Source organism: Siniperca chuatsi, linkage group LG20 (assembly GCF_020085105.1).
Source record: "Siniperca chuatsi isolate FFG_IHB_CAS linkage group LG20, ASM2008510v1, whole genome shotgun sequence".
Taxonomy (NCBI): domain Eukaryota; kingdom Metazoa; phylum Chordata; class Actinopteri; order Centrarchiformes; family Sinipercidae; genus Siniperca; species Siniperca chuatsi.
The window spans coordinates 15,104,767-15,123,052 of record NC_058061.1 but is presented as its reverse complement, the minus strand read 5'-3'; the positions used below and the strand labels follow the sequence as shown (position 1 = coordinate 15,123,052).

At 39.0% G+C, this 18,286-nt stretch overlaps 1 protein-coding gene across 2 annotated transcripts; it reads right to left on the bottom strand.

The window, feature by feature from the left end:
* Positions 1–226: 226 nt before the first annotated feature.
* On the bottom strand, positions 227–18,218 carry kctd5b (potassium channel tetramerization domain containing 5b). 2 transcript variants are annotated; one of them, XM_044179612.1, is made up of 7 exons: positions 17,843–18,218; positions 10,456–10,564; positions 9,936–10,027; positions 9,719–9,814; positions 9,425–9,529; positions 6,784–6,909; positions 227–3,521 (listed from the first exon to the last, which is right to left on the bottom strand). In XM_044179612.1, the coding sequence occupies exons 1-7, from the start codon at positions 18,062–18,064 to the stop codon at positions 3,492–3,494; spliced, it is 780 nt and encodes a 259-aa protein (XP_044035547.1). In that variant the 5' UTR covers positions 18,065–18,218; the 3' UTR covers positions 227–3,491. The 2 variants fall into 2 exon arrangements, with proteins under 2 accessions (XP_044035547.1, XP_044035548.1); XM_044179613.1 differs by lacking the exon at positions 9,425–9,529 and having other exon boundaries at positions 17,843–18,212.
* Positions 18,219–18,286: the final 68 nt, after the last annotated feature.

The following is an 18,286-nucleotide window of genomic DNA, read 5'->3' as shown; positions in this document are numbered from 1 at the left end:
TCGTCGTCATGCCTTATGCATTTATTGCTATGGTCTCTACAGGTATATGGACGCTTCGGTGTGATGTACATGTCTGATATGATTACTTATCATTATAAAATGCTAATGTATGTGTACTGTTGTGTGTAGAAACAACAGTAAGAAATTAAAATGAATCATTTAGCTACACTCTGGCGGAGCCACAGGGTAAACACATCTCTGAAAGAAAAAAAAAAGTACACGCACATGAATGACAACATTTTTATTGAGTTTACCTTATGCAAGACCATATAGATCTATCCCCTTAACCTCATACTTAAGTTTGTATATATTTTTAGCATTGCATAAGATCATATAGAAGTGATCTATGTAGTGATATGAAAACCTTATTCATTGATGTATATGCTAGATTGAGGAAAAATAACACATTCATTCCCTCTGATTACAAGTGTGATCATCTTCAATCATGCATTACAGTGGTCTGTGGCTTATGACTTGAATGCAAAACAAACTGGGCACTTATAAGTATTAGGCTACAGATTTGATAAGTTTGTCCATCACATGAAATGATTATCAATGCCAAACGCTCAACCTGACAACCTGTTTGTGAAGGGCATTAAAGGTAATGTAGCTGCTAAAGTAGAGGGGTTAAACACCTCAAACCAGAGTATATCAAATGAGGTTACAACTTAACCAAGCAAATCAAAACACATAAACACTTTAAATCTCAACACGGAAAGAAAAGTCTCAAAATGAGACCCAAATATACCTTTGCTCTGAGCCAACGCACACAAGTCTCATCCAATTACAAAGTGAGCATCTCAAAGCAAGATTGTCTGCAACGCTCAAGCACAGGCTGTCAGAAATGGATGGAGTTTCTTATCAGGCTGCACGGTCTGTGTGATTATCAGTTCACGTGGAGTGGGGAGTGCTAGTTGCCACTAGTGCAGTCACACAAGTCAGACAAATGTTAACGTGTGTGAGGGAGTGCAAGACAGTACATAATTGGAAGGCTTCAGAATACTATAGCAAATGTAAACATAGCCTAGCTCTGGCAGGAAATCCAGTCTACTTTGATTGAACCTCTTTGCAGATGTCAAATTTTGCACTTTAAAAGCCCTTGTGTGTGTTTGTGTGTATATCTATATCAAAAATCATGCATCCATACTTGTTTCCCCGACAATATAAAAATTGTTTTAGTCAAGTGTATACGTGTACATGTGAGTAAATGGAGGTTTGTGTGTCATCAACAAGTCTATATGTACAAAGTGTGCCAGCATTAAGAAAAGTTTACTCATCCCTGACACTAAGATTAATGTGTACGATACACATAAGACATTGGATTTTGGTCTTTGGGAAAAAGGCAACACTAAATGATTATTTGTGAATGAAATATCCAACCTATCAAAACCACGCATCAAACCTGAAAACAACTTTCTATAAAAAAAAGTGTTCTAAAATGCGGTATTTACATTAACAACATTACAGGCTTGTAAGCAATGTGCACAGTGTTGTTTTCCACTGTAGTGCTTGTAATGCTGTGTACGAAATCTACACAATTCAAAATGCTTAAAATAATCTATCACAATGCAGGAAAAAATACATTTGATTTTAAATGTAACAGTCAACTTCATAGCCAGCCAAGTATAGCTTTGTTATTGGTTATCAAAACATGTTCCAGGCATGTTCTCAGTGAAATACACCATATTCAGCATCAGCTGTTTCAATCCTAACTCAGAAATCTCGAGTCCTGTACAAACAATGCAAAACAGAAGTTAACATTGTCAAGACTCTCATTTTTAAAGATCCAGTATAAACAACTTCCATTCAAAGTTGTGTTTTCTATACAGTGTACAAAACGTGCAGTTGTTTTAAGAGTTAAATATTAATATTGAATTTGGATTATTTACATCAAAACAAAATCCTCTGGATATGAACAGAAAGTCCTTCACCACTGCCTTCAAACTGTTCCAATCCCCTAACTTCCCACACCACAATTACTTCCTCTCAAAAAAAAAAAAAATCTTAATCAAACAAGATGTTCCCTCAAACACACAAAATAAAACTAGTTAAGGAACACTCAGAAGTCAATTGGAAAAAATAAAGATGCCACTGTTCTGAGGATGTTTTTCCTCACAGGAAACAGGACATCGTTGGAGGACACTGATGTTTAAAAAATAAACTGCAAAACAGAATTCACATTTGAAACACTTTTGACTATTTCGGCAGTTAATTTTAGACTTATGAACATGAGGAGGTCTCAAACTAAATTTGAAGTTGAGAAAAATGTCTGACAGATTAAACTTGATATAAACTTGCACTTTACAACATTTAGAGAGCAATTTCACTTCTTTACACTACTAAAACTCCACGTTCGCAGAAGCAGTAGAAGTCTTACTTTGAAACACAACATTTTGAATGAAAATTCGCGGTTATAGGTGTGTCCAATACTTAAAAGTTTCATCTGAAAACTTTTAAGTCAACTTCCTGAAAATATAATAATTACTTAATCCCACAGCACACAATGGACATATCTGTGGGTAATTAGGTTACTAAGGTTGCAAGATAGAGTACATGGTGCCACAAGCAGCTACACTAGCAACACATTTACTTCTCAAGCCAAGAAAGCGAACAATAAAGTACATTGCCATATTAGGCAGATATTTCTGCTGTATCTCTAAAGTTAGCTTACTTAGTCTATGTGAAAATGGGAGTTTCGTATTACTGTTCGTTACAGGTCACTTCCTCATCACCAATAAAAGCCCTAATAAAAAGGACCTAATGCCCCTTTCCCAACAGTATCAAATCACTGACATTTTTGTTCACATAGTTTTCATCCTGGTCTGAGAAGTTGTCCTTTTAGTTGCTGAAAATGTTTTTCTAGTAAAGCAAAATGTTTCAAATGCATCTGAAAATGTGTGTTGTCTAGCTGGGATCCTCACGATCACAAATCTCAGTATAACTGTTTGAAATCTTTGGGGAAAATATGTTATCGATTAGTTTTAGCTGTGAATTTCACATTTAATAGCCTAACTCTTTAATATGCACTAAATAAATGCACAATTCCCTTCTTAACATCTCTAAGCAATGATCTTGAGTTTGATACTTTTGAGTTATAAAGACCATACCGATCTCTTATCAGACCCCTTGAGTTGGAGGACATAAGAATTAACTCTATAGATCACCCTGAGTGAATCATTGGCCTTATATGACGATGGCCATATTTTATAGCATAAAACATATGTGGATTGCAATTCCTTACTTTCAATTAGAAAGTTTAGAAACTAAACTTGCCGCTAATTCAAAAAGGTCCAGTTTAAATGTACAGGCACAAATTGTCAGTAAACAGACTTTTTTTTTTTTTTTTTTTTTTAAACACATCAAGAAATAAAAATGAAAATGGAGGGGAAACACAAAAGAAATGCACACCCCCCCCACTTTAAATCTCCATTCTTCCACAACGATGATATGTTTGCATCATAACACCTGGAGCTCATAATACTGAGTCCTCTTCACATCCGGGAACCCCTTTCCTGAAGAATCTGCAGAGACCAAAAAAACATGATATAATGAACAAAAACACATACCACAAAGTCATTTAGTACCTGACTCTGTACAGTCCCCTGTATTTCAGTAGTCAGTCATTTTTACTGAAGCACTTATTGCTGCCACAGTGCATACTCTCCCAGCCAGGAGCACACTCACATTTACTCTATGTGCTGGCTGAATCAAACACACTGAACTGGATGCAGAGAAAAAAGGGAAATGTTTGCACAAGTGAGGAAAATAAAGCATTGTGCTAGAGACTATGCGGTACATGGTTGTAGAGCCCATTCTGGGCAAGCTCATAAAGCAGAAAAGCTTGTCAGGTGGGATCAACCTTGGTACTGGAAAGACATGCTGCTGAAACTAACCACAGCACTCTGAAGGATTTTGAACTGCCAAAGAGATGAACACTCAAACAGAGTGTTATCAAGGCAACAGCAGTGAATTTTTTTACATTTTATGTGGGGTTTCAAAATCACTCACTATTGCTGGGTGTCAATTTACAGAGGACAGTGGGTTTTTTTTTTTTCTATGTTTCATCATACTTCTGGTGCACTTGTCCTCTTTGCCTCCATCACACATATTGAGCTGATCTCAGGAGTCTAAGCCACAATCCCAGATACATTCTTTGTGCCAGTCAAGTTAAGAGATAAGGGTTGGCCCACATAGATTCCACGTCATAAGACAATTTACTGTAGTAACAAATTAAATTGACTCCTTAATGATTCTTCATTTTGAAAAATGAACAGAAAATGATGTATTATGACTAAGATTATTCATATTCAGTAGTTAAAAACCCTTTTGGACATTTTGTGTATTTTCGGTGTATTGCCCAGCCCCCTGTGAGATTAATATCACGCTTGCTATGATATCCTACACAAGTACAGATGAAACTGTTAGTCCATTTATCAATTAGTCAAATGACAGAAAAATAAGCAGCAATTATTTTGATAAATTAATCGTTTCAGTCAATTTTGAAGCAAAAAATATGAACTACTCTGGCTGCAGCTTCTCAGATGTGAGGATTCGCTGTTTGTCATGATAGTAAACTGAATTATCTTGGGACTGTTGGTCACACACACACACACACACAAAAAAGCTATTTGAAAATGCCACCTTGGGCTCTAGAAAATGATGCTCACTTTTTCATGTTTTCTGGGAGGTGAACTTTCACTGAAAAGCTACAACAGCCCAGGTCACTTGTTAATATTTAGTTATCAGTTTGCCTCTACACTGAGCTACTAAATTAAGTTTGAGGATCTTACTAAAATGTGATAAGCCTTTCGGTTATTCGGGTCATCTCATTAGTTTATGCTCTCCATCTGCAACACATTAAGAAGCAGAAACCTGCTGTTTATTTAGTGTATTTAGTGTGATATCCTTGTGACTGAACTTTTTTTTCCCCTGGCATTCGTCACTGTGGATTTTTAAAGGAATTATAACATTAAATATGCAATTATTTGCGATGAGTCATATTTTGCCACTGATCATAATGAAAAAAAATATATAGTTTGACATCCCTACCTTTAACTGTAGCAATCCAAATCAGTGTAAAAAATGCATCACGGCATTGCTTGAGATTAAACTCAACTTTCCTCATTAGGCGACAGACGGATTTATTAATGATTTGACTTTAAAAAAAACAAACAAAAAAACACAGTGCTGTCCAAGCAACACTTCAACTACTACTACTTTTGACAATGAAATGGACAAAGGGAGCATAGTAACCCTCCCTTCCATTTAAATGTCATTGAATGAGGGACAATGAGTCAAACTACAGCAGCTGATGATTCAACATGCCCTCCATTAACCAAGGCTGTGAGCATGACACAATTACAAGGGTCTTATTTACACTACTGAAAGAAATGGAGCTCTTCCCATCTGGTTTCAAAGAGCTTCACCTGCAAAGAAGTACTTGGCCAGTCTCAGCAGGAACCATCTGGCTTTTGATCTTGCTTTGGCTTATAGACTCTGAAGCTGATTTTCAACCTGGATTCAGTCACTTTACTCTGGTTTAAGTATATTATTATCAGCTCAAGGTGTCTTTGAAAACAAATGTGAGAAAAATTTCAGTAGTGTAAACTGCATCAAGGAGGCATGTGGAGGGCAGAGAGGGACAAACTAGGGAGTTGTGGTGGAGGGACTACGAGCACTTGAGCGCTCACCAGTGAGTCATAAGTGCTCAGCGCTAATCAGAGTCATTCATTTCATAATCCGTCTCTTCGTCCTCGCTCTGAGCAACATGCAGCATGCAGACGGCACAGAAGAAGACAAGAAAGGCATGGCGTAAAATAATGGAAATGAATGGAGGTGTAAAATGTTGGAAAGGAGAACAAGGAGAAAAATACAACTAATGGATTATGTTCAGAGGGGTTTCACATTAACAACTACATTTAGTGTCAAATCTCAAAAAAAAGGTACAAAACACAAGAAAACAAGTACAAATGTTATCCAAGGACACCTTTCCACCACACTTAAATATGCTTACTACAAAAAGGAGAGATACTTTTAGATTTTACTTAATCATACTCAAAAACCCAGTGTGGATATAGTGCCCCTGAAAACAATCACAACAAATTCTCTACATTTGCTTGAAAGATGCCCTGGTAGTGTTTAATCTTCCTATCAAAATAAACAGCAGCATGAATACAAGTTTAACGCTGTGCTTCTTCATGTGTAGTTGCCTTTAAGGAGTGGGGCCCTCACGGGGACAAACTGATGGGAGTTTGAATTCCTCAGGGCGTGCCTCCTGCTTCGCTCCCAAAGCCCTTGAGAAAATGACAGACCTTACCAATAGCACCACTAATCTGCAGACCTGTGCACTCTTAATGCCCCTAGCACGGATTACACTGTTGAGGTTTTTTTAATTTTTTTTTTAATTTATTTTTTTTTTTTATTGCTGGTCAAATCTCACACGGCATAAGTCTAAAAGCTGAGTTAGTTCTGTTAGAGAAATGTCAAAATGAATGTCTACTTTGCTTTAATTTATACATTTTATCTTGTTCTTTTTCTCTGATCGCTTGTGGTTATACAGACAGGCTGTTTTTTAACTTAAGGACTGAATATTCACAATGTTCTCCTTCATAGAGGGTTCTCATCAATAAACCAGAGGTGCTTTCAGTCCCGTGGTGGCATGTTCGTAAATGCGATGCATTTAAAACATCCAGCACAGGCCATCATTCACAGATGTTTGCTGTGGATGGATTTTCAACCGGCCTCTCTCTCCACACACACACACACACACACACACACACTTACCTTAGCCTTCTCACTGGGCTCACTGTTTGTCCCGTATGATTGATTGTGCAGCTCCTTGGAGACTACACACAGGAACTCGGCTTGGTCTTCGTTTCCATAGTTGTAAGAGGAGCCTATGCTGACCAGCTAGAGAGACATGAGAGCAGAGCACAGAGGACGAATTAGCCTTAGACTGGTGAAGTAGAGGCCAAAACTGGGTTACTCATGTTGGGAAAACAGGTAGGGAGACGTTAAAGTAATTTAAAAAGAGGTTGACAGGCAATCAAGGAGTACAGAGAGTCTACAGGTTCCTGCCACTTAAATTTAAGACATCTCAATATATTCTAAATGGCATTTTGGACAAAATAGGACAAGTTTCACTAATTAGACATAGCTCAAAACAGTTAATTCAGACCAATCTAAGTATAGTCTGTGCAACTCTCACTTTGAAGTTTGTTTTTAGGATTAATTATTTTCTTGATTAGATAGATAGCAATGGAGAACACCATATAATATGGGATAAGGTGGGGATGACACATAAAAAGGTCCTTAGTCAGATTTAAACCCCAGATGGCATGGTTGCACAATTAAATGGTACACTAACACCACAAGGCTAACAGGGCACCCCGCTTAAAAAATGTAAACTAATACACCACGAGAAGATAAAAGTTACAGGCTTCAAGACTTTAAGGCTACATTGAAATGTGTCAGTTTTAAGTCATTATATGATGCAATGCAAACAGTATTTTTAGGACCCGTAGACATGCCAGCATTAAAATCCAGGATAAAACGTTCATGAAGATCAAAGGGCAAACAGAAAACTGAGTTATCAAAGTAATTACACAGAGATCAAATAATTGGTGGTCCACAAAAGTAAGGTAATGATAATGAAAGAAATAGCACACAGACAGAAAAAGATAATCAGCAGATAGTTACTGAATACAAGTGCAGGGAAGCAAACATGCTGGTTGAAAATCAATGTGGAACGGTGGATTTGACTTAATAGGACCAGGCTTGTTTAAAGTGAAGAGTTGGAATTGAAGCAATCAAGTGTTGAAAACCTCAGTATCTCCTACAAAGCAAATAAACGAGAGAACTACAAAGTAGCTCACTCCCTTCAATCAACACCAGTTCCATTTTTTTTAGCTCTGTGACTAAAGATTAGAATATTAGCAGTACCATGACACAGACGAGATGTGTAGGATTTTCTCCAGTGCTTCAACTGCCATATTAATTAAGATCAATACTTTCAGTACTAGATAGTATGAGCTATGTTCTATAATCTGCTTTCTATGACTCTAATTTCATTTTCAACTCTTGTTTTAGCTGCAGGGCTTACCAGTCTACCACAAGGGTTGACTCAAGATGTGAGAGGGAACTGAGTGCAAAACAACCCAAATGAAAACATTAGCTACTGCTTGTAACAGCAGGTGACTTTTTCCTTTAAGCATTGAATGCGTCAGTCAGGAAAAGAATTGGTATGAGAAAATCCCACATATGGTATCTTTAAAATACATATTTTACACTTATCATGGCAATTTCTAATGTTCCTGTTCCCAGCCACGTCAGTTTGAATAAAAAGACACACAAGATGACAAATAAAGGGAAGACATCCCTAAGCTCTTTATAAACAAACTGCATGCGCACCTTGAAAAACATGGGGAAAAAACCTGAGAAATTCCTGTTCCTGAACTGCTATTACTGCTAAACATAAAGTGTGTGTATACTGCAGGCTACATGTATATGTCTGTACCCAGGTGTGCATGTTCAGACATGCCTCGCCTCATTAGGCACCGCTGCCGGAGACTTCTTGTTGTTAAGAGATCTCTCTTATGTTAGGCATCAACACAGCAAAAAGAGACCAAATAATCTCAACTAACTACCATGGATTCCACTAGTCACACGGCTAAAGACTCAACATGCACCAAATCCTACGATCCTTTCATCTTAAAAACACACTTCAACAAGTGATCTATGTTTATGCAGTCTTAAAGACGGCAGTAGGTCAGTCAGGCTCATCTGCCCAAAAGACTCCTGGGCTGACGACTGAGCTTTAGGCTTTGCATACGGAGTGTTTCTAGGAGTTTCCTATCTGACCTGTGTAAGGAGATTTCAGCTCTAATGGGAGATCCAGTGATCCCTCGTCTCAGAGAGATTCATTCACACATAATACACACTCCCAACACATAAACGTGTGGTTTCTCATTACTCAATGTTAGTCTTTGGCAGTTCCAGCTCAACACAAACTCATGTAATCTTGGACTAATCTGTCTTAATGTTTGAATCTATTTCAATTTCACCTCTAAACAACCAGCACCATATCACAGCACAGCCCCCAAAACAGCCAGGTGGCTACATCAAAGGAAAAAAGACAGAAGGCTGTAAACAAGCTTACAAACTGAATGCAGTATGAATAAAAATTAAAAAAAAAAAAAAAAAAAAAAAAAAGCATAATAAAATCACAGACAAGGAAAAAAATGTGTTATATTCTCTTAGCCTCAGTGGTGAGCAAGCAGTACAAATGAACACTGAAAAGAATCAACTCAAGAAATGACCGACAGCTATGTGTCTACTTGGGACAAACAATGGCCAATGGGGTGTGTATGGACAACATGGGGACCATGCAGTGACCAGCCCATGGACAGAAATTTGTTGGACACACCTCTCCGCTGTTGTTTGGCAAAGCAGACTCCTCTCCCTTCACCTCCCTTGACACAATCAGCAGAAACTCTGACTGGTGGGCCCGCCCGTAACCTATACTGACAAGCTGGAACAACCAATCAGAGCACAGAAGGGATGCCCGGATCACGTATGAAGACATTGAGAAATATGTGTTTGGCTTTTTAGCCATTTCCAGTATTGACGACTGGACTTTCTGGGTCAATGTGAGCATAGCGGGGTGGGTGAAGCACATGAAAGGAGGATTGCTGCTGTGACCCGGCAGGAAGAGATTTACCTGTTCAAACTTCCAGCCATCAGACATGGTTGACACCATCTGTGTCAGCTCCTCCTCCTGGCACTGCAGCACCCGGTACACATGCTTCACCGGAACCTGAGAGGAAGGACGAACACATGAGAGAAATGGGATGGAAAGGGAGGAATAACAAGAGTTCACAAAATTAAAAGAACAGGAATGTCCCATTTATGGAGAAATCTATCTAAACTTCATATACCTGTGATATTTTACAGTCACGTTCCCTGATCTTGTCCTTGATGAGCTTAATTAATGATGTGATGTTGTAGAATTCAGCTTCTTCTAGCACACCTAAAAACAGTGAAAAAGAAACAATGAAGCTTTTAAGGCAGACTTATTCTGCTACTAACTACTACTACTACTACTACAACTACTACTACTAATAGCATCTACTGCAGGGTTTTACGGAGATGCTAAAATATAATGTGTTAGAATCTATACTTCTTTGACCAATCAAAACATTTGTATTTCACTTGCGTTTTGTTAAAACTGAGATGCGGATGGACATGTAAGCAGTTCAGAAGGACTGCCTTTATTTCTTTACAATCATTGCCATCACCACTGTTCAGATATTAAAGCATTACAACAATCAACAATAATGAAGTGAATTATTGAAAAGAAATATTCACAGAGTTTGTTAAAGCATTTGTTGTGCTACAGAGTGTATTTCGATTTGAAAAACATTTCTTAAAGTCCATCTCATATTGCAGAGACGTTACCTTCCTCTGCCAGGTCCATGTTGAGCACCAGTTTGCCATGCCTCAAGTAGTTAAGCACTGGCCCAAAGTATGTGGGGTCTCTGTCTATGAGATAGGCACCAGTTTCATCCTGAAAAGCAGAAAAGGAGCATGGGATTAATAGAATAACACTGTACTATTATATTTTACTGTTAAGAGTTTTGAATTTGACTAAACTTGGAAATGTACTTGTTTATGGTCAAATCCACAGTTAGAGAACACTGATATTACAGGGAATGCATTGTTTGCACAGAGAAGAATGTGCTTTAAAATCTTCTCATCTTATTATGGGTAAAATTAAAATTGTATTCTCCAAAATGTCAGTGTTCCTTTAAAAAGACACATTCAATGAGCAGGCGTATACCTCAAATCGAAACATAATCTGTGGAGAAAGAAAACAACGCTGTGCATAGGTGAAAATAAACTCGAGGGATGAGAATTACGAGGTCAGCTCCTGTGCTGATAATCTCTACAGGGGTTGGACATGCGCACAAAGTGCCACACACATACAAGAGCTTTGGAATATCACTCCACTATACCCAAAGGCCTTGGGTTTTATCCCAATTCCTTCACAACCGCTGGGTATTCCCCTATTTCTGTAAGTGCTGTGATTAGACCGTCTTTGTCTCATGGGGGATGAGGAGGCTAAAACAATTAGAGCAGAACAGAAAAAGATTTGAAACAGCAGGCTGAATCCACCGAGGGGACCAGGAGAAAGCACCTTGGCTTACAACCGACAATTAGCTTAGTCTGGTCTGTTGCATAGCTGGCCTTACACATAACATAAAAGTCAGTTTGAACAGCTGTTTAACTACTGCAGTTGACACCAGTTTATTACTAAAAGTTGTTTAATATGACATGACATTTAGCAAGTAAAACATGCTTGACATTTAGTACTCGGTACAGAGGAAAGGCCATAAGCAAATTTTGTGCTAATCCTAAAATGCTACAGGATGTTTGACTTTGCATCAGTCGAGTATATGGCTTCAGGAACAATCCTGGCAAATTAGCAGCATTGCTGGTTGGTGCGACTTCTTCATTATTTAAACAAGAACACAGCAATATTGTTGTACACTCCAGGCCATGACAAAACTCAAACATACAGCCAAGTCTACACTTAGTCCAGAAATGGATTCAACTCAAAACCCATTAATCTCTCCAATAATGAGAAACGGCCCCAGTGCATTCTCTTTTTTAATGAATCTCCGAACCCTCTTGGCTGGTTGACCTCCTTTCCAAGGCAAAAAATATCCCTCTGGAGCTCTATTCTGGTCTCATTGCCCTGTGTCAGTTCCTTACATTTCCATAATAACTGAAGTTTAAGCACAAGCACAGGTGCGCCTGCATGGAGGAAACAGACAAGGCCAAAGCTGCACAACTCACCACATTAAAACCACACTGTACATAATGATAGATTTTAACATAGAAGGTTAAGCTTTTACTTCTAACCTCTATTTATTCTTCTCTGCTTATCAAAACCACCATGCACTAAATGTTTATATTTTCTACTACATGGCCACCTGTATCCATTAGTAGTCGTTTTACAATTTATCCCTACCCAATGATGTGTTAAAGATGGCAAAACATTGAAAAAGTGTATTACCGTTCCAATGTAACTCGTTTTCAATGTCCAGTCACTTATTTCTTTTGTTTATGGCTAATATCTGAACACATGGCATCCATAGTTTTTCCACATACAGTTAGCCAAGACCTTTATCCACCTTGTATTTCCAGTTCCCAACCTTTTTCCTTTGGAAGCCCAAAAATTTCCAAACAATACAGGAGAAACTAGAAACCAAAAAAAAGGTACCAGGCAGAATTATATCCAAATAACATTATCAAAAACAAGAACCGACGTGTTTTTCTATTACAGTGAACTTGAGAGCAAGATGGGCTTGTTCATATTATGGATTTGACAGACATGTTTGCCTGATGAGCATCACCCATTTTTCTTTTCATCCCTGTCAAACTTTTGCCAATCTTGTACTTTCCAGTACATGCCATTTGCTTTCTGAATAAATATTGTAAACCTGAATCTTGATAGCTTTGCAAGCATCAGAGCACTATTGCTTCTTGATTATTCCCAAAGGACTCTGATCCATAGAACTTTTTCACAGCAGGAATTTTGACTTGTCATAGGAGGAAAAGCAGCAGTGGAAGTTAAAACTTTAACGATGGCTCCATTCCAGCAATTACTAATATCAATGCTTACACCTGTGTTTGACAAGTCGAAATGTCTGCTTTGACAAAAGGTCTATGGTTCACTCCACATTTTGGTATGGGCCTGTAAAGCGCTATGAGACAACATATGCATTATAGGCCTTTTTCTCAGAAGACATTTTGACATGTTACAGTAGGAAAAGCACAGGAGTAAATGAAATCAATTACAAATTAATACCATTTAGCTGCTTTGGTTTCAGGGTACCAGGTATTGTGCATGCTGGCTCACTGGGACACTTGAATAACTGAGCCATCGTTAATATTATTAGCAACACCTGTGCTCATCCTACTATGACAAGTCAAAATGTCTGCTGTGAAAGAGGCCAATTGCCCTATACTAATAAACTATTGTATACCGCCTCAAAAAACTCCCACTGATCAAATACTCAAAGCAACCATATATGTATACTCTACACTTCTGTAAACTTTCTGCTTCCTGACCCGTTGTACTGACGAGCCTGTTGCTGGTCCTCTGGGTGCACATGCATCTATGGGGGACTTGAGGTGACAGTGACCCAGTTCAGGAAGATGATTATAAGGGCTCTGATATGGGCCAATGTCCACAAAGGGGACAGTGTTTTTAATTACAAACAAAAGGCTGTGTGTCTCTGGGGGCCAAGGCTGGGGAGCACTGGGCAACAAACAGAGGGGTGGGGACAGTGAGGGGAACAGGCCTGCTGGGATGTACTGTAGACTGACAGGAAAAGAGAAGGAAAACTGAAGAATTAGAAATAAATGTATTGAATTAGATAGCTTGAAGCACAGCCTGAAAAAGTTCTCTGTGTAATACTATGGTTGACAGTTGTGTAACTATCAGACAGAATGCTAGACCTACATGGGAGGCCAACTGCTTAAACCAATGAGACCAGATAATATCAACAAATACACTGATAAGTGTCAACACCGGCTACAATAACCACCAGAAATGTAGTGTAGTCAGGCATGCTCCATGGTGTTTTGTGGTTTGGCCTTGCAAAAATATTGAAACTGCAAAGCCTTCAGTACACAGAGTAACAAGAACCAAGTCAAAGCAGGCCTAACCATGACTGGACTCAAACTGAAGACAACTTCAATTTGAGGTACACAAAAGCTAATTAGAAGGGTGGGATTCACAGCAGAGGGAAGTGCAGAGTATTAACCTTATCATTCATCTACTACACACAATACATATCTTACCACAGGAAATACCATGGTGACCCACCCTCAAAAAAACATGATGTTCAAGAAGGCTTTCAGTAGACACATTAAACAAGGGACAGTTCATCCCAAAATCAAAAATACATATTTTCCCTCTCACATGTAGTGCTATTTATCCATCTTTTTTTTTATTTCTTTTTTTTAAGATAGATAGATAAGATAGATAGATAGATAGATAAGATAGATAGATAGATAGATAGATAGATAGATAGATAGATAGATAAGCTTGTGGTGCTCACGGTGCCAAAAAAATACATTTGAAAAACTCAAGATAATCCACAGACCTTGTTGTGAGCAGTTTCATGTTGGAAATATCGGTAGACAGAAAATAGTTCCTACATGAAACTGCTCACAACAAGGTCTGTGGATTATTTTGAGTAACCGGGTCATGATATCCCATTATATTCAAAAAATGCATCAACATCTCTATGGCAGATAGCTCCAAAACTCGACAACTCACACCAAAACAATCAAGATGGATAAATAGCACTACAGGTAAGAGGAAAAATATGTATTTTTGATTTGGGGGTGAACTTTCCCTTTAACACTGTCAATCCTTAAATCAACAAAATTAAACAAGTCACTGCATGTTTGCTTCCAAGTACAACAATGGGTGTACACCAAAAACTTTGCATGCAACCAATTCAAGCCAGACAGGTGTGGGGATGTTCACTGCTAAATTTCATTTAGACTTTCAAATAAAACACCAGATGGTTACAAGTAATTATCAAAGAAAAAAAACAGCAAAAGCAGAAGATAAAAACAATTAACACCATCACGTGAAGCCATTCCAAATTTGCTCAGGCCAAAAATGAAAAAGAATTAAAGCATTATCAAATGCTGCTCGGCCTTCACTGCAGCCGGGCTGGAGTACAAGCCCACTGCAGAAACAGTACTTAAAGCTGTTGCAGTAGATCGTCTGAATCACATGACTGTAGCTACTTGGCCAAGTGGAAGTCTGATCCTTGTAGAGTAGGAACCCGGAGTCCCTCTGGAGTACAAGCAGTAATGGCATAGTAAAATAGGCCTTCATCTTTTAAATAATACACACATCACATCATGGCTTTAATATGTGAAACTATCTCATATTTCAAGATATTGAACACTGTCATTTGAATGCAAGTTTGACCTTTCACCGAGGATGGGAGGAACTTCTCACCTTTCTACCATTTTCAACTGTGCAAGACAACACCATGAGTGCGTTTTGCAGAACAATTTATGACAGAGGAGTGCATCAGGCAGTAAATGAACAGCTCCTTTTTAAAAGTCCCCTAAAAGCTTTGCTGTCATGATGAGAGGCAGTTAAGTAGTTCCATGGCTAAGCTGGCAAGCCGGGAAATCACTGCAACCTGGCGTTTTCTCTAGGCAGAACAGGAAATGTGTATCGCAATAGAAAAAGGGGCTGGAAGTGAAATGAATGATCTCGTTGATGACTGAGTTTAGTGCAGAATAAAATTCCAACTGACATTTTAATTTGCTGCAACACCAGGCTATGATCATATGTAGGTGCTCGGCTTTTGTGAATAAAGTTGCTTTAGACTGATAAAGCCGGTAGGATCAGCCTTGAGTCACACCTTGATTTGCCCATAACACTCTGCAGTGTCCTGTTGAGCACTTACTGTGAGATGACCAAGATATCACTGTTAAATATTTACGTTGCCTCCCACAGTGTGCTCAGGCATGACATACAACCTGAATTCAGCATTAAATGCGGCCATATTTCTCTCACAGATGTCGCAGAGAGAACTTCTTCGGGCAGAAAATGGATATGAATATGAAAAGAATAAGATGTTGAAGGAACAAGAATCCTTTGTGATGTGGGTGCTTGAAAAATTGATGCAGCTCTCAAAGCAAAAAAGCTGGGTCTCTACTTGAGTGGTCCTGAGCTGAGTAGTTTGTGAGCAGGAGTCTGCCAAAAGGGATAGATGCCAAATTGATGTTGGCAGCATCAGCTCATTGATTGTACAATAGACAATTTTGAGAGCAATACCTGCTTATGATCTTGCAGTCAATGAGTGACATGTCAATGCTGGGATAAAAAAAAAAAGGTTTTTAAAGAAAACGTATAAATACAAGACTGTCAGCTGTTATGACTGTGCACGTCACAGCACTTTTTCTACCCCAATGTGCAAAACAGGCTCCAGTCAACAACATGAATAATGCAGTTCTCCTTAAGAGTCCTGCTGAAGCACGTCAGCCTGTGTGACTGAGAACTGAACCACTCATTTCCTTGGCTGGGAAAACACAATACTGCATTCGCCTATAAACAGAGCTCTTCACTGATCTGTTGTGCTCTGCTGGGCTTCCTATTCACATGCAGGGTTGTGTGACACACAAAAAACATGGCTTTTTTGGCTCAGTTGCTTATGAGATGACATCATGTCAACATATATAGTTTGAGACTCAGTGGCAAGTGAAATATTATCTATATAGCTCCTTTACTGGGAGCCATCTTAAACCAGGCCGCCTGCAGGAGAGTGGTACGGTAATGGCTCGAGTCTGATACACACTTAAGACAAAGGATTGAAATGGACTGATCCGTTGCTCATGGAAAGATAAACTGACAAAAAAGCAAGCTGATTATTCAGAGATTAAGATATTTGCATGAAAATACGAGATGAGCCATGGTCTCAGCTTAGTATAAAGGGGGGCAGGGGTGAAGATTAAAATGTGCAAGTAGATGAAAACAATGAATAATGGGGCAGTAAAATGAACGATGAAAAGCAGAGCACATTACACTATCTATACAGACACTAAGACATTGTGTTTGACAGTGCTGGGGGCCTTAAAGCACACACGCTGCTGTTAAAACTGGCAGATGGACAAACAGAGAGAAGCCTCCATCTGCATTGAGGCCATTCAGGGAAATGAGTGACTTCATCCTGAGCTCTCAGTTGTCAGCAGCACCTCACCCCACTTGGCAATGACTTATGTACTCATTAAGGGAGCCTCACCACCAGCACAGAGGCTGATTACTGTAGAGCAAACAGAGCCAAATAACAGACTAACCTCAAGAGAGGGAGGAAAAAAACACAAGTTGATCGAGCAATAAAGATGTGTAGATCATTTGGTACATTTGAAGACATCCCTGGATGGGCCAGAATAGAGCTATAGATGGATAGTGTATTAATAGCATACCAATATGATGTAAAAAAAAATGTATTTATTTGACATTTTGGCTTTTGGAATAGTATGCTCCAGCCCAATTAAGGTTATACCTAAATGATAATTGAAAATGAATGCTTAAAGCTAAGTGAAATAACCCACCCAAAGTTTAAATTAAATATTACATTATACACAGTCATACTCAAAATTGAGTTACATCTACAACGAGGTTCAAAGTCGAATATGTAACAGTAGTTTTTGTCAATACAAAACAAGCTGACCAGATTAAGAGAAAATTTTGGTTGCTGTCACTATTTGACATTTGACACCTCGATGAGTGCAACGCAATGAAACTGCCTCAGATGGGGAGAGTTTCCAACTACTGTGGCGACTTGCTATTTTAACTGGAAAACCTATAGAAAAAGTTAAAACCATATACTATTTTGTTTTACAGAACCAACACATTTATGTAACCGCAAGACCTGGCAACGTATCTTGTTTAAAAGATACATAACGAGCCAGCTATACACACACACACACACACACACACAAGCTAGCAGCAAGACCGTGTGTAATGTGGTGACTGTCGGAATCTAGCTAGCTTAGCGGGCTATGGCTAGCTAGCCACAAAAATTCGAGTTATCACTCAAGTATGAATAAACACTGATATTCACAAAGCTCGGGATCTAATTAAGCAAGCTGGTAAGCGCAGCCACGAACTACCCTAACTCCTTGACAGCGCACTAAATAAATTTAAGCTAAATAACTGGAAAATAAAATTGAGTTAACCAAATGCGCTCCTAACTATAGTGCTAACTAACGTTAGCTCGACTAGCTTAGCATTTACCTTGTCGGAGTCGAGCTCGGGGTCAGCTTGGCTCAGTCTATACAGAAATGATTTTGGATCTCTACACAGCGTCTGTCTCGTTGTTAAAAAATACGTCCCCCCGACGTTTAGTCGAATCCATTTCGATGCCCCGACACCGGATGAAATGTTTCTCTCCGCCGGAGAATGGGCCAAACATCTCCGATGAACGGCGCTGCTTGTCTCGGAGCTGTTCTCTGCCATCCCTCTCCTCGTCTCCTCCGCCCTCGGCTCTCGTCTGTGCGGCTGACAGGAAATATCTAAGCTGCAACCACTAAACTAACTTGGAGTCCACGATTCATGCAAAGCAGGCTGCCAGCGCCTCAGCCACTCCTACTTACCCAGTGCAGCACCACTGACAGAGACTTGCATAAATTATTCCCCAGAAAAGAGGGCCTTCCCAGCTTGATCTACTGACGCTTTAAT

Coding starts and splice junctions, on each gene's coding strand:
- kctd5b (XM_044179612.1), bottom strand. CDS start 18,064: ATGGCAGAGAACAGCTCCGAGACAAGCAGCGCCGTTCATCGGAGATGT. Junction 10,565..17,842: donor CCGAGCTCGACTCCGACAAG/GTAAATGCTAAG, acceptor TCTGCTTTTCAG/GATGAAACTGGTGCCTATCT. Junction 10,028..10,455: donor CATGGACCTGGCAGAGGAAG/GTAACGTCTCTG, acceptor CACTGTTTTTAG/GTGTGCTAGAAGAAGCTGAA.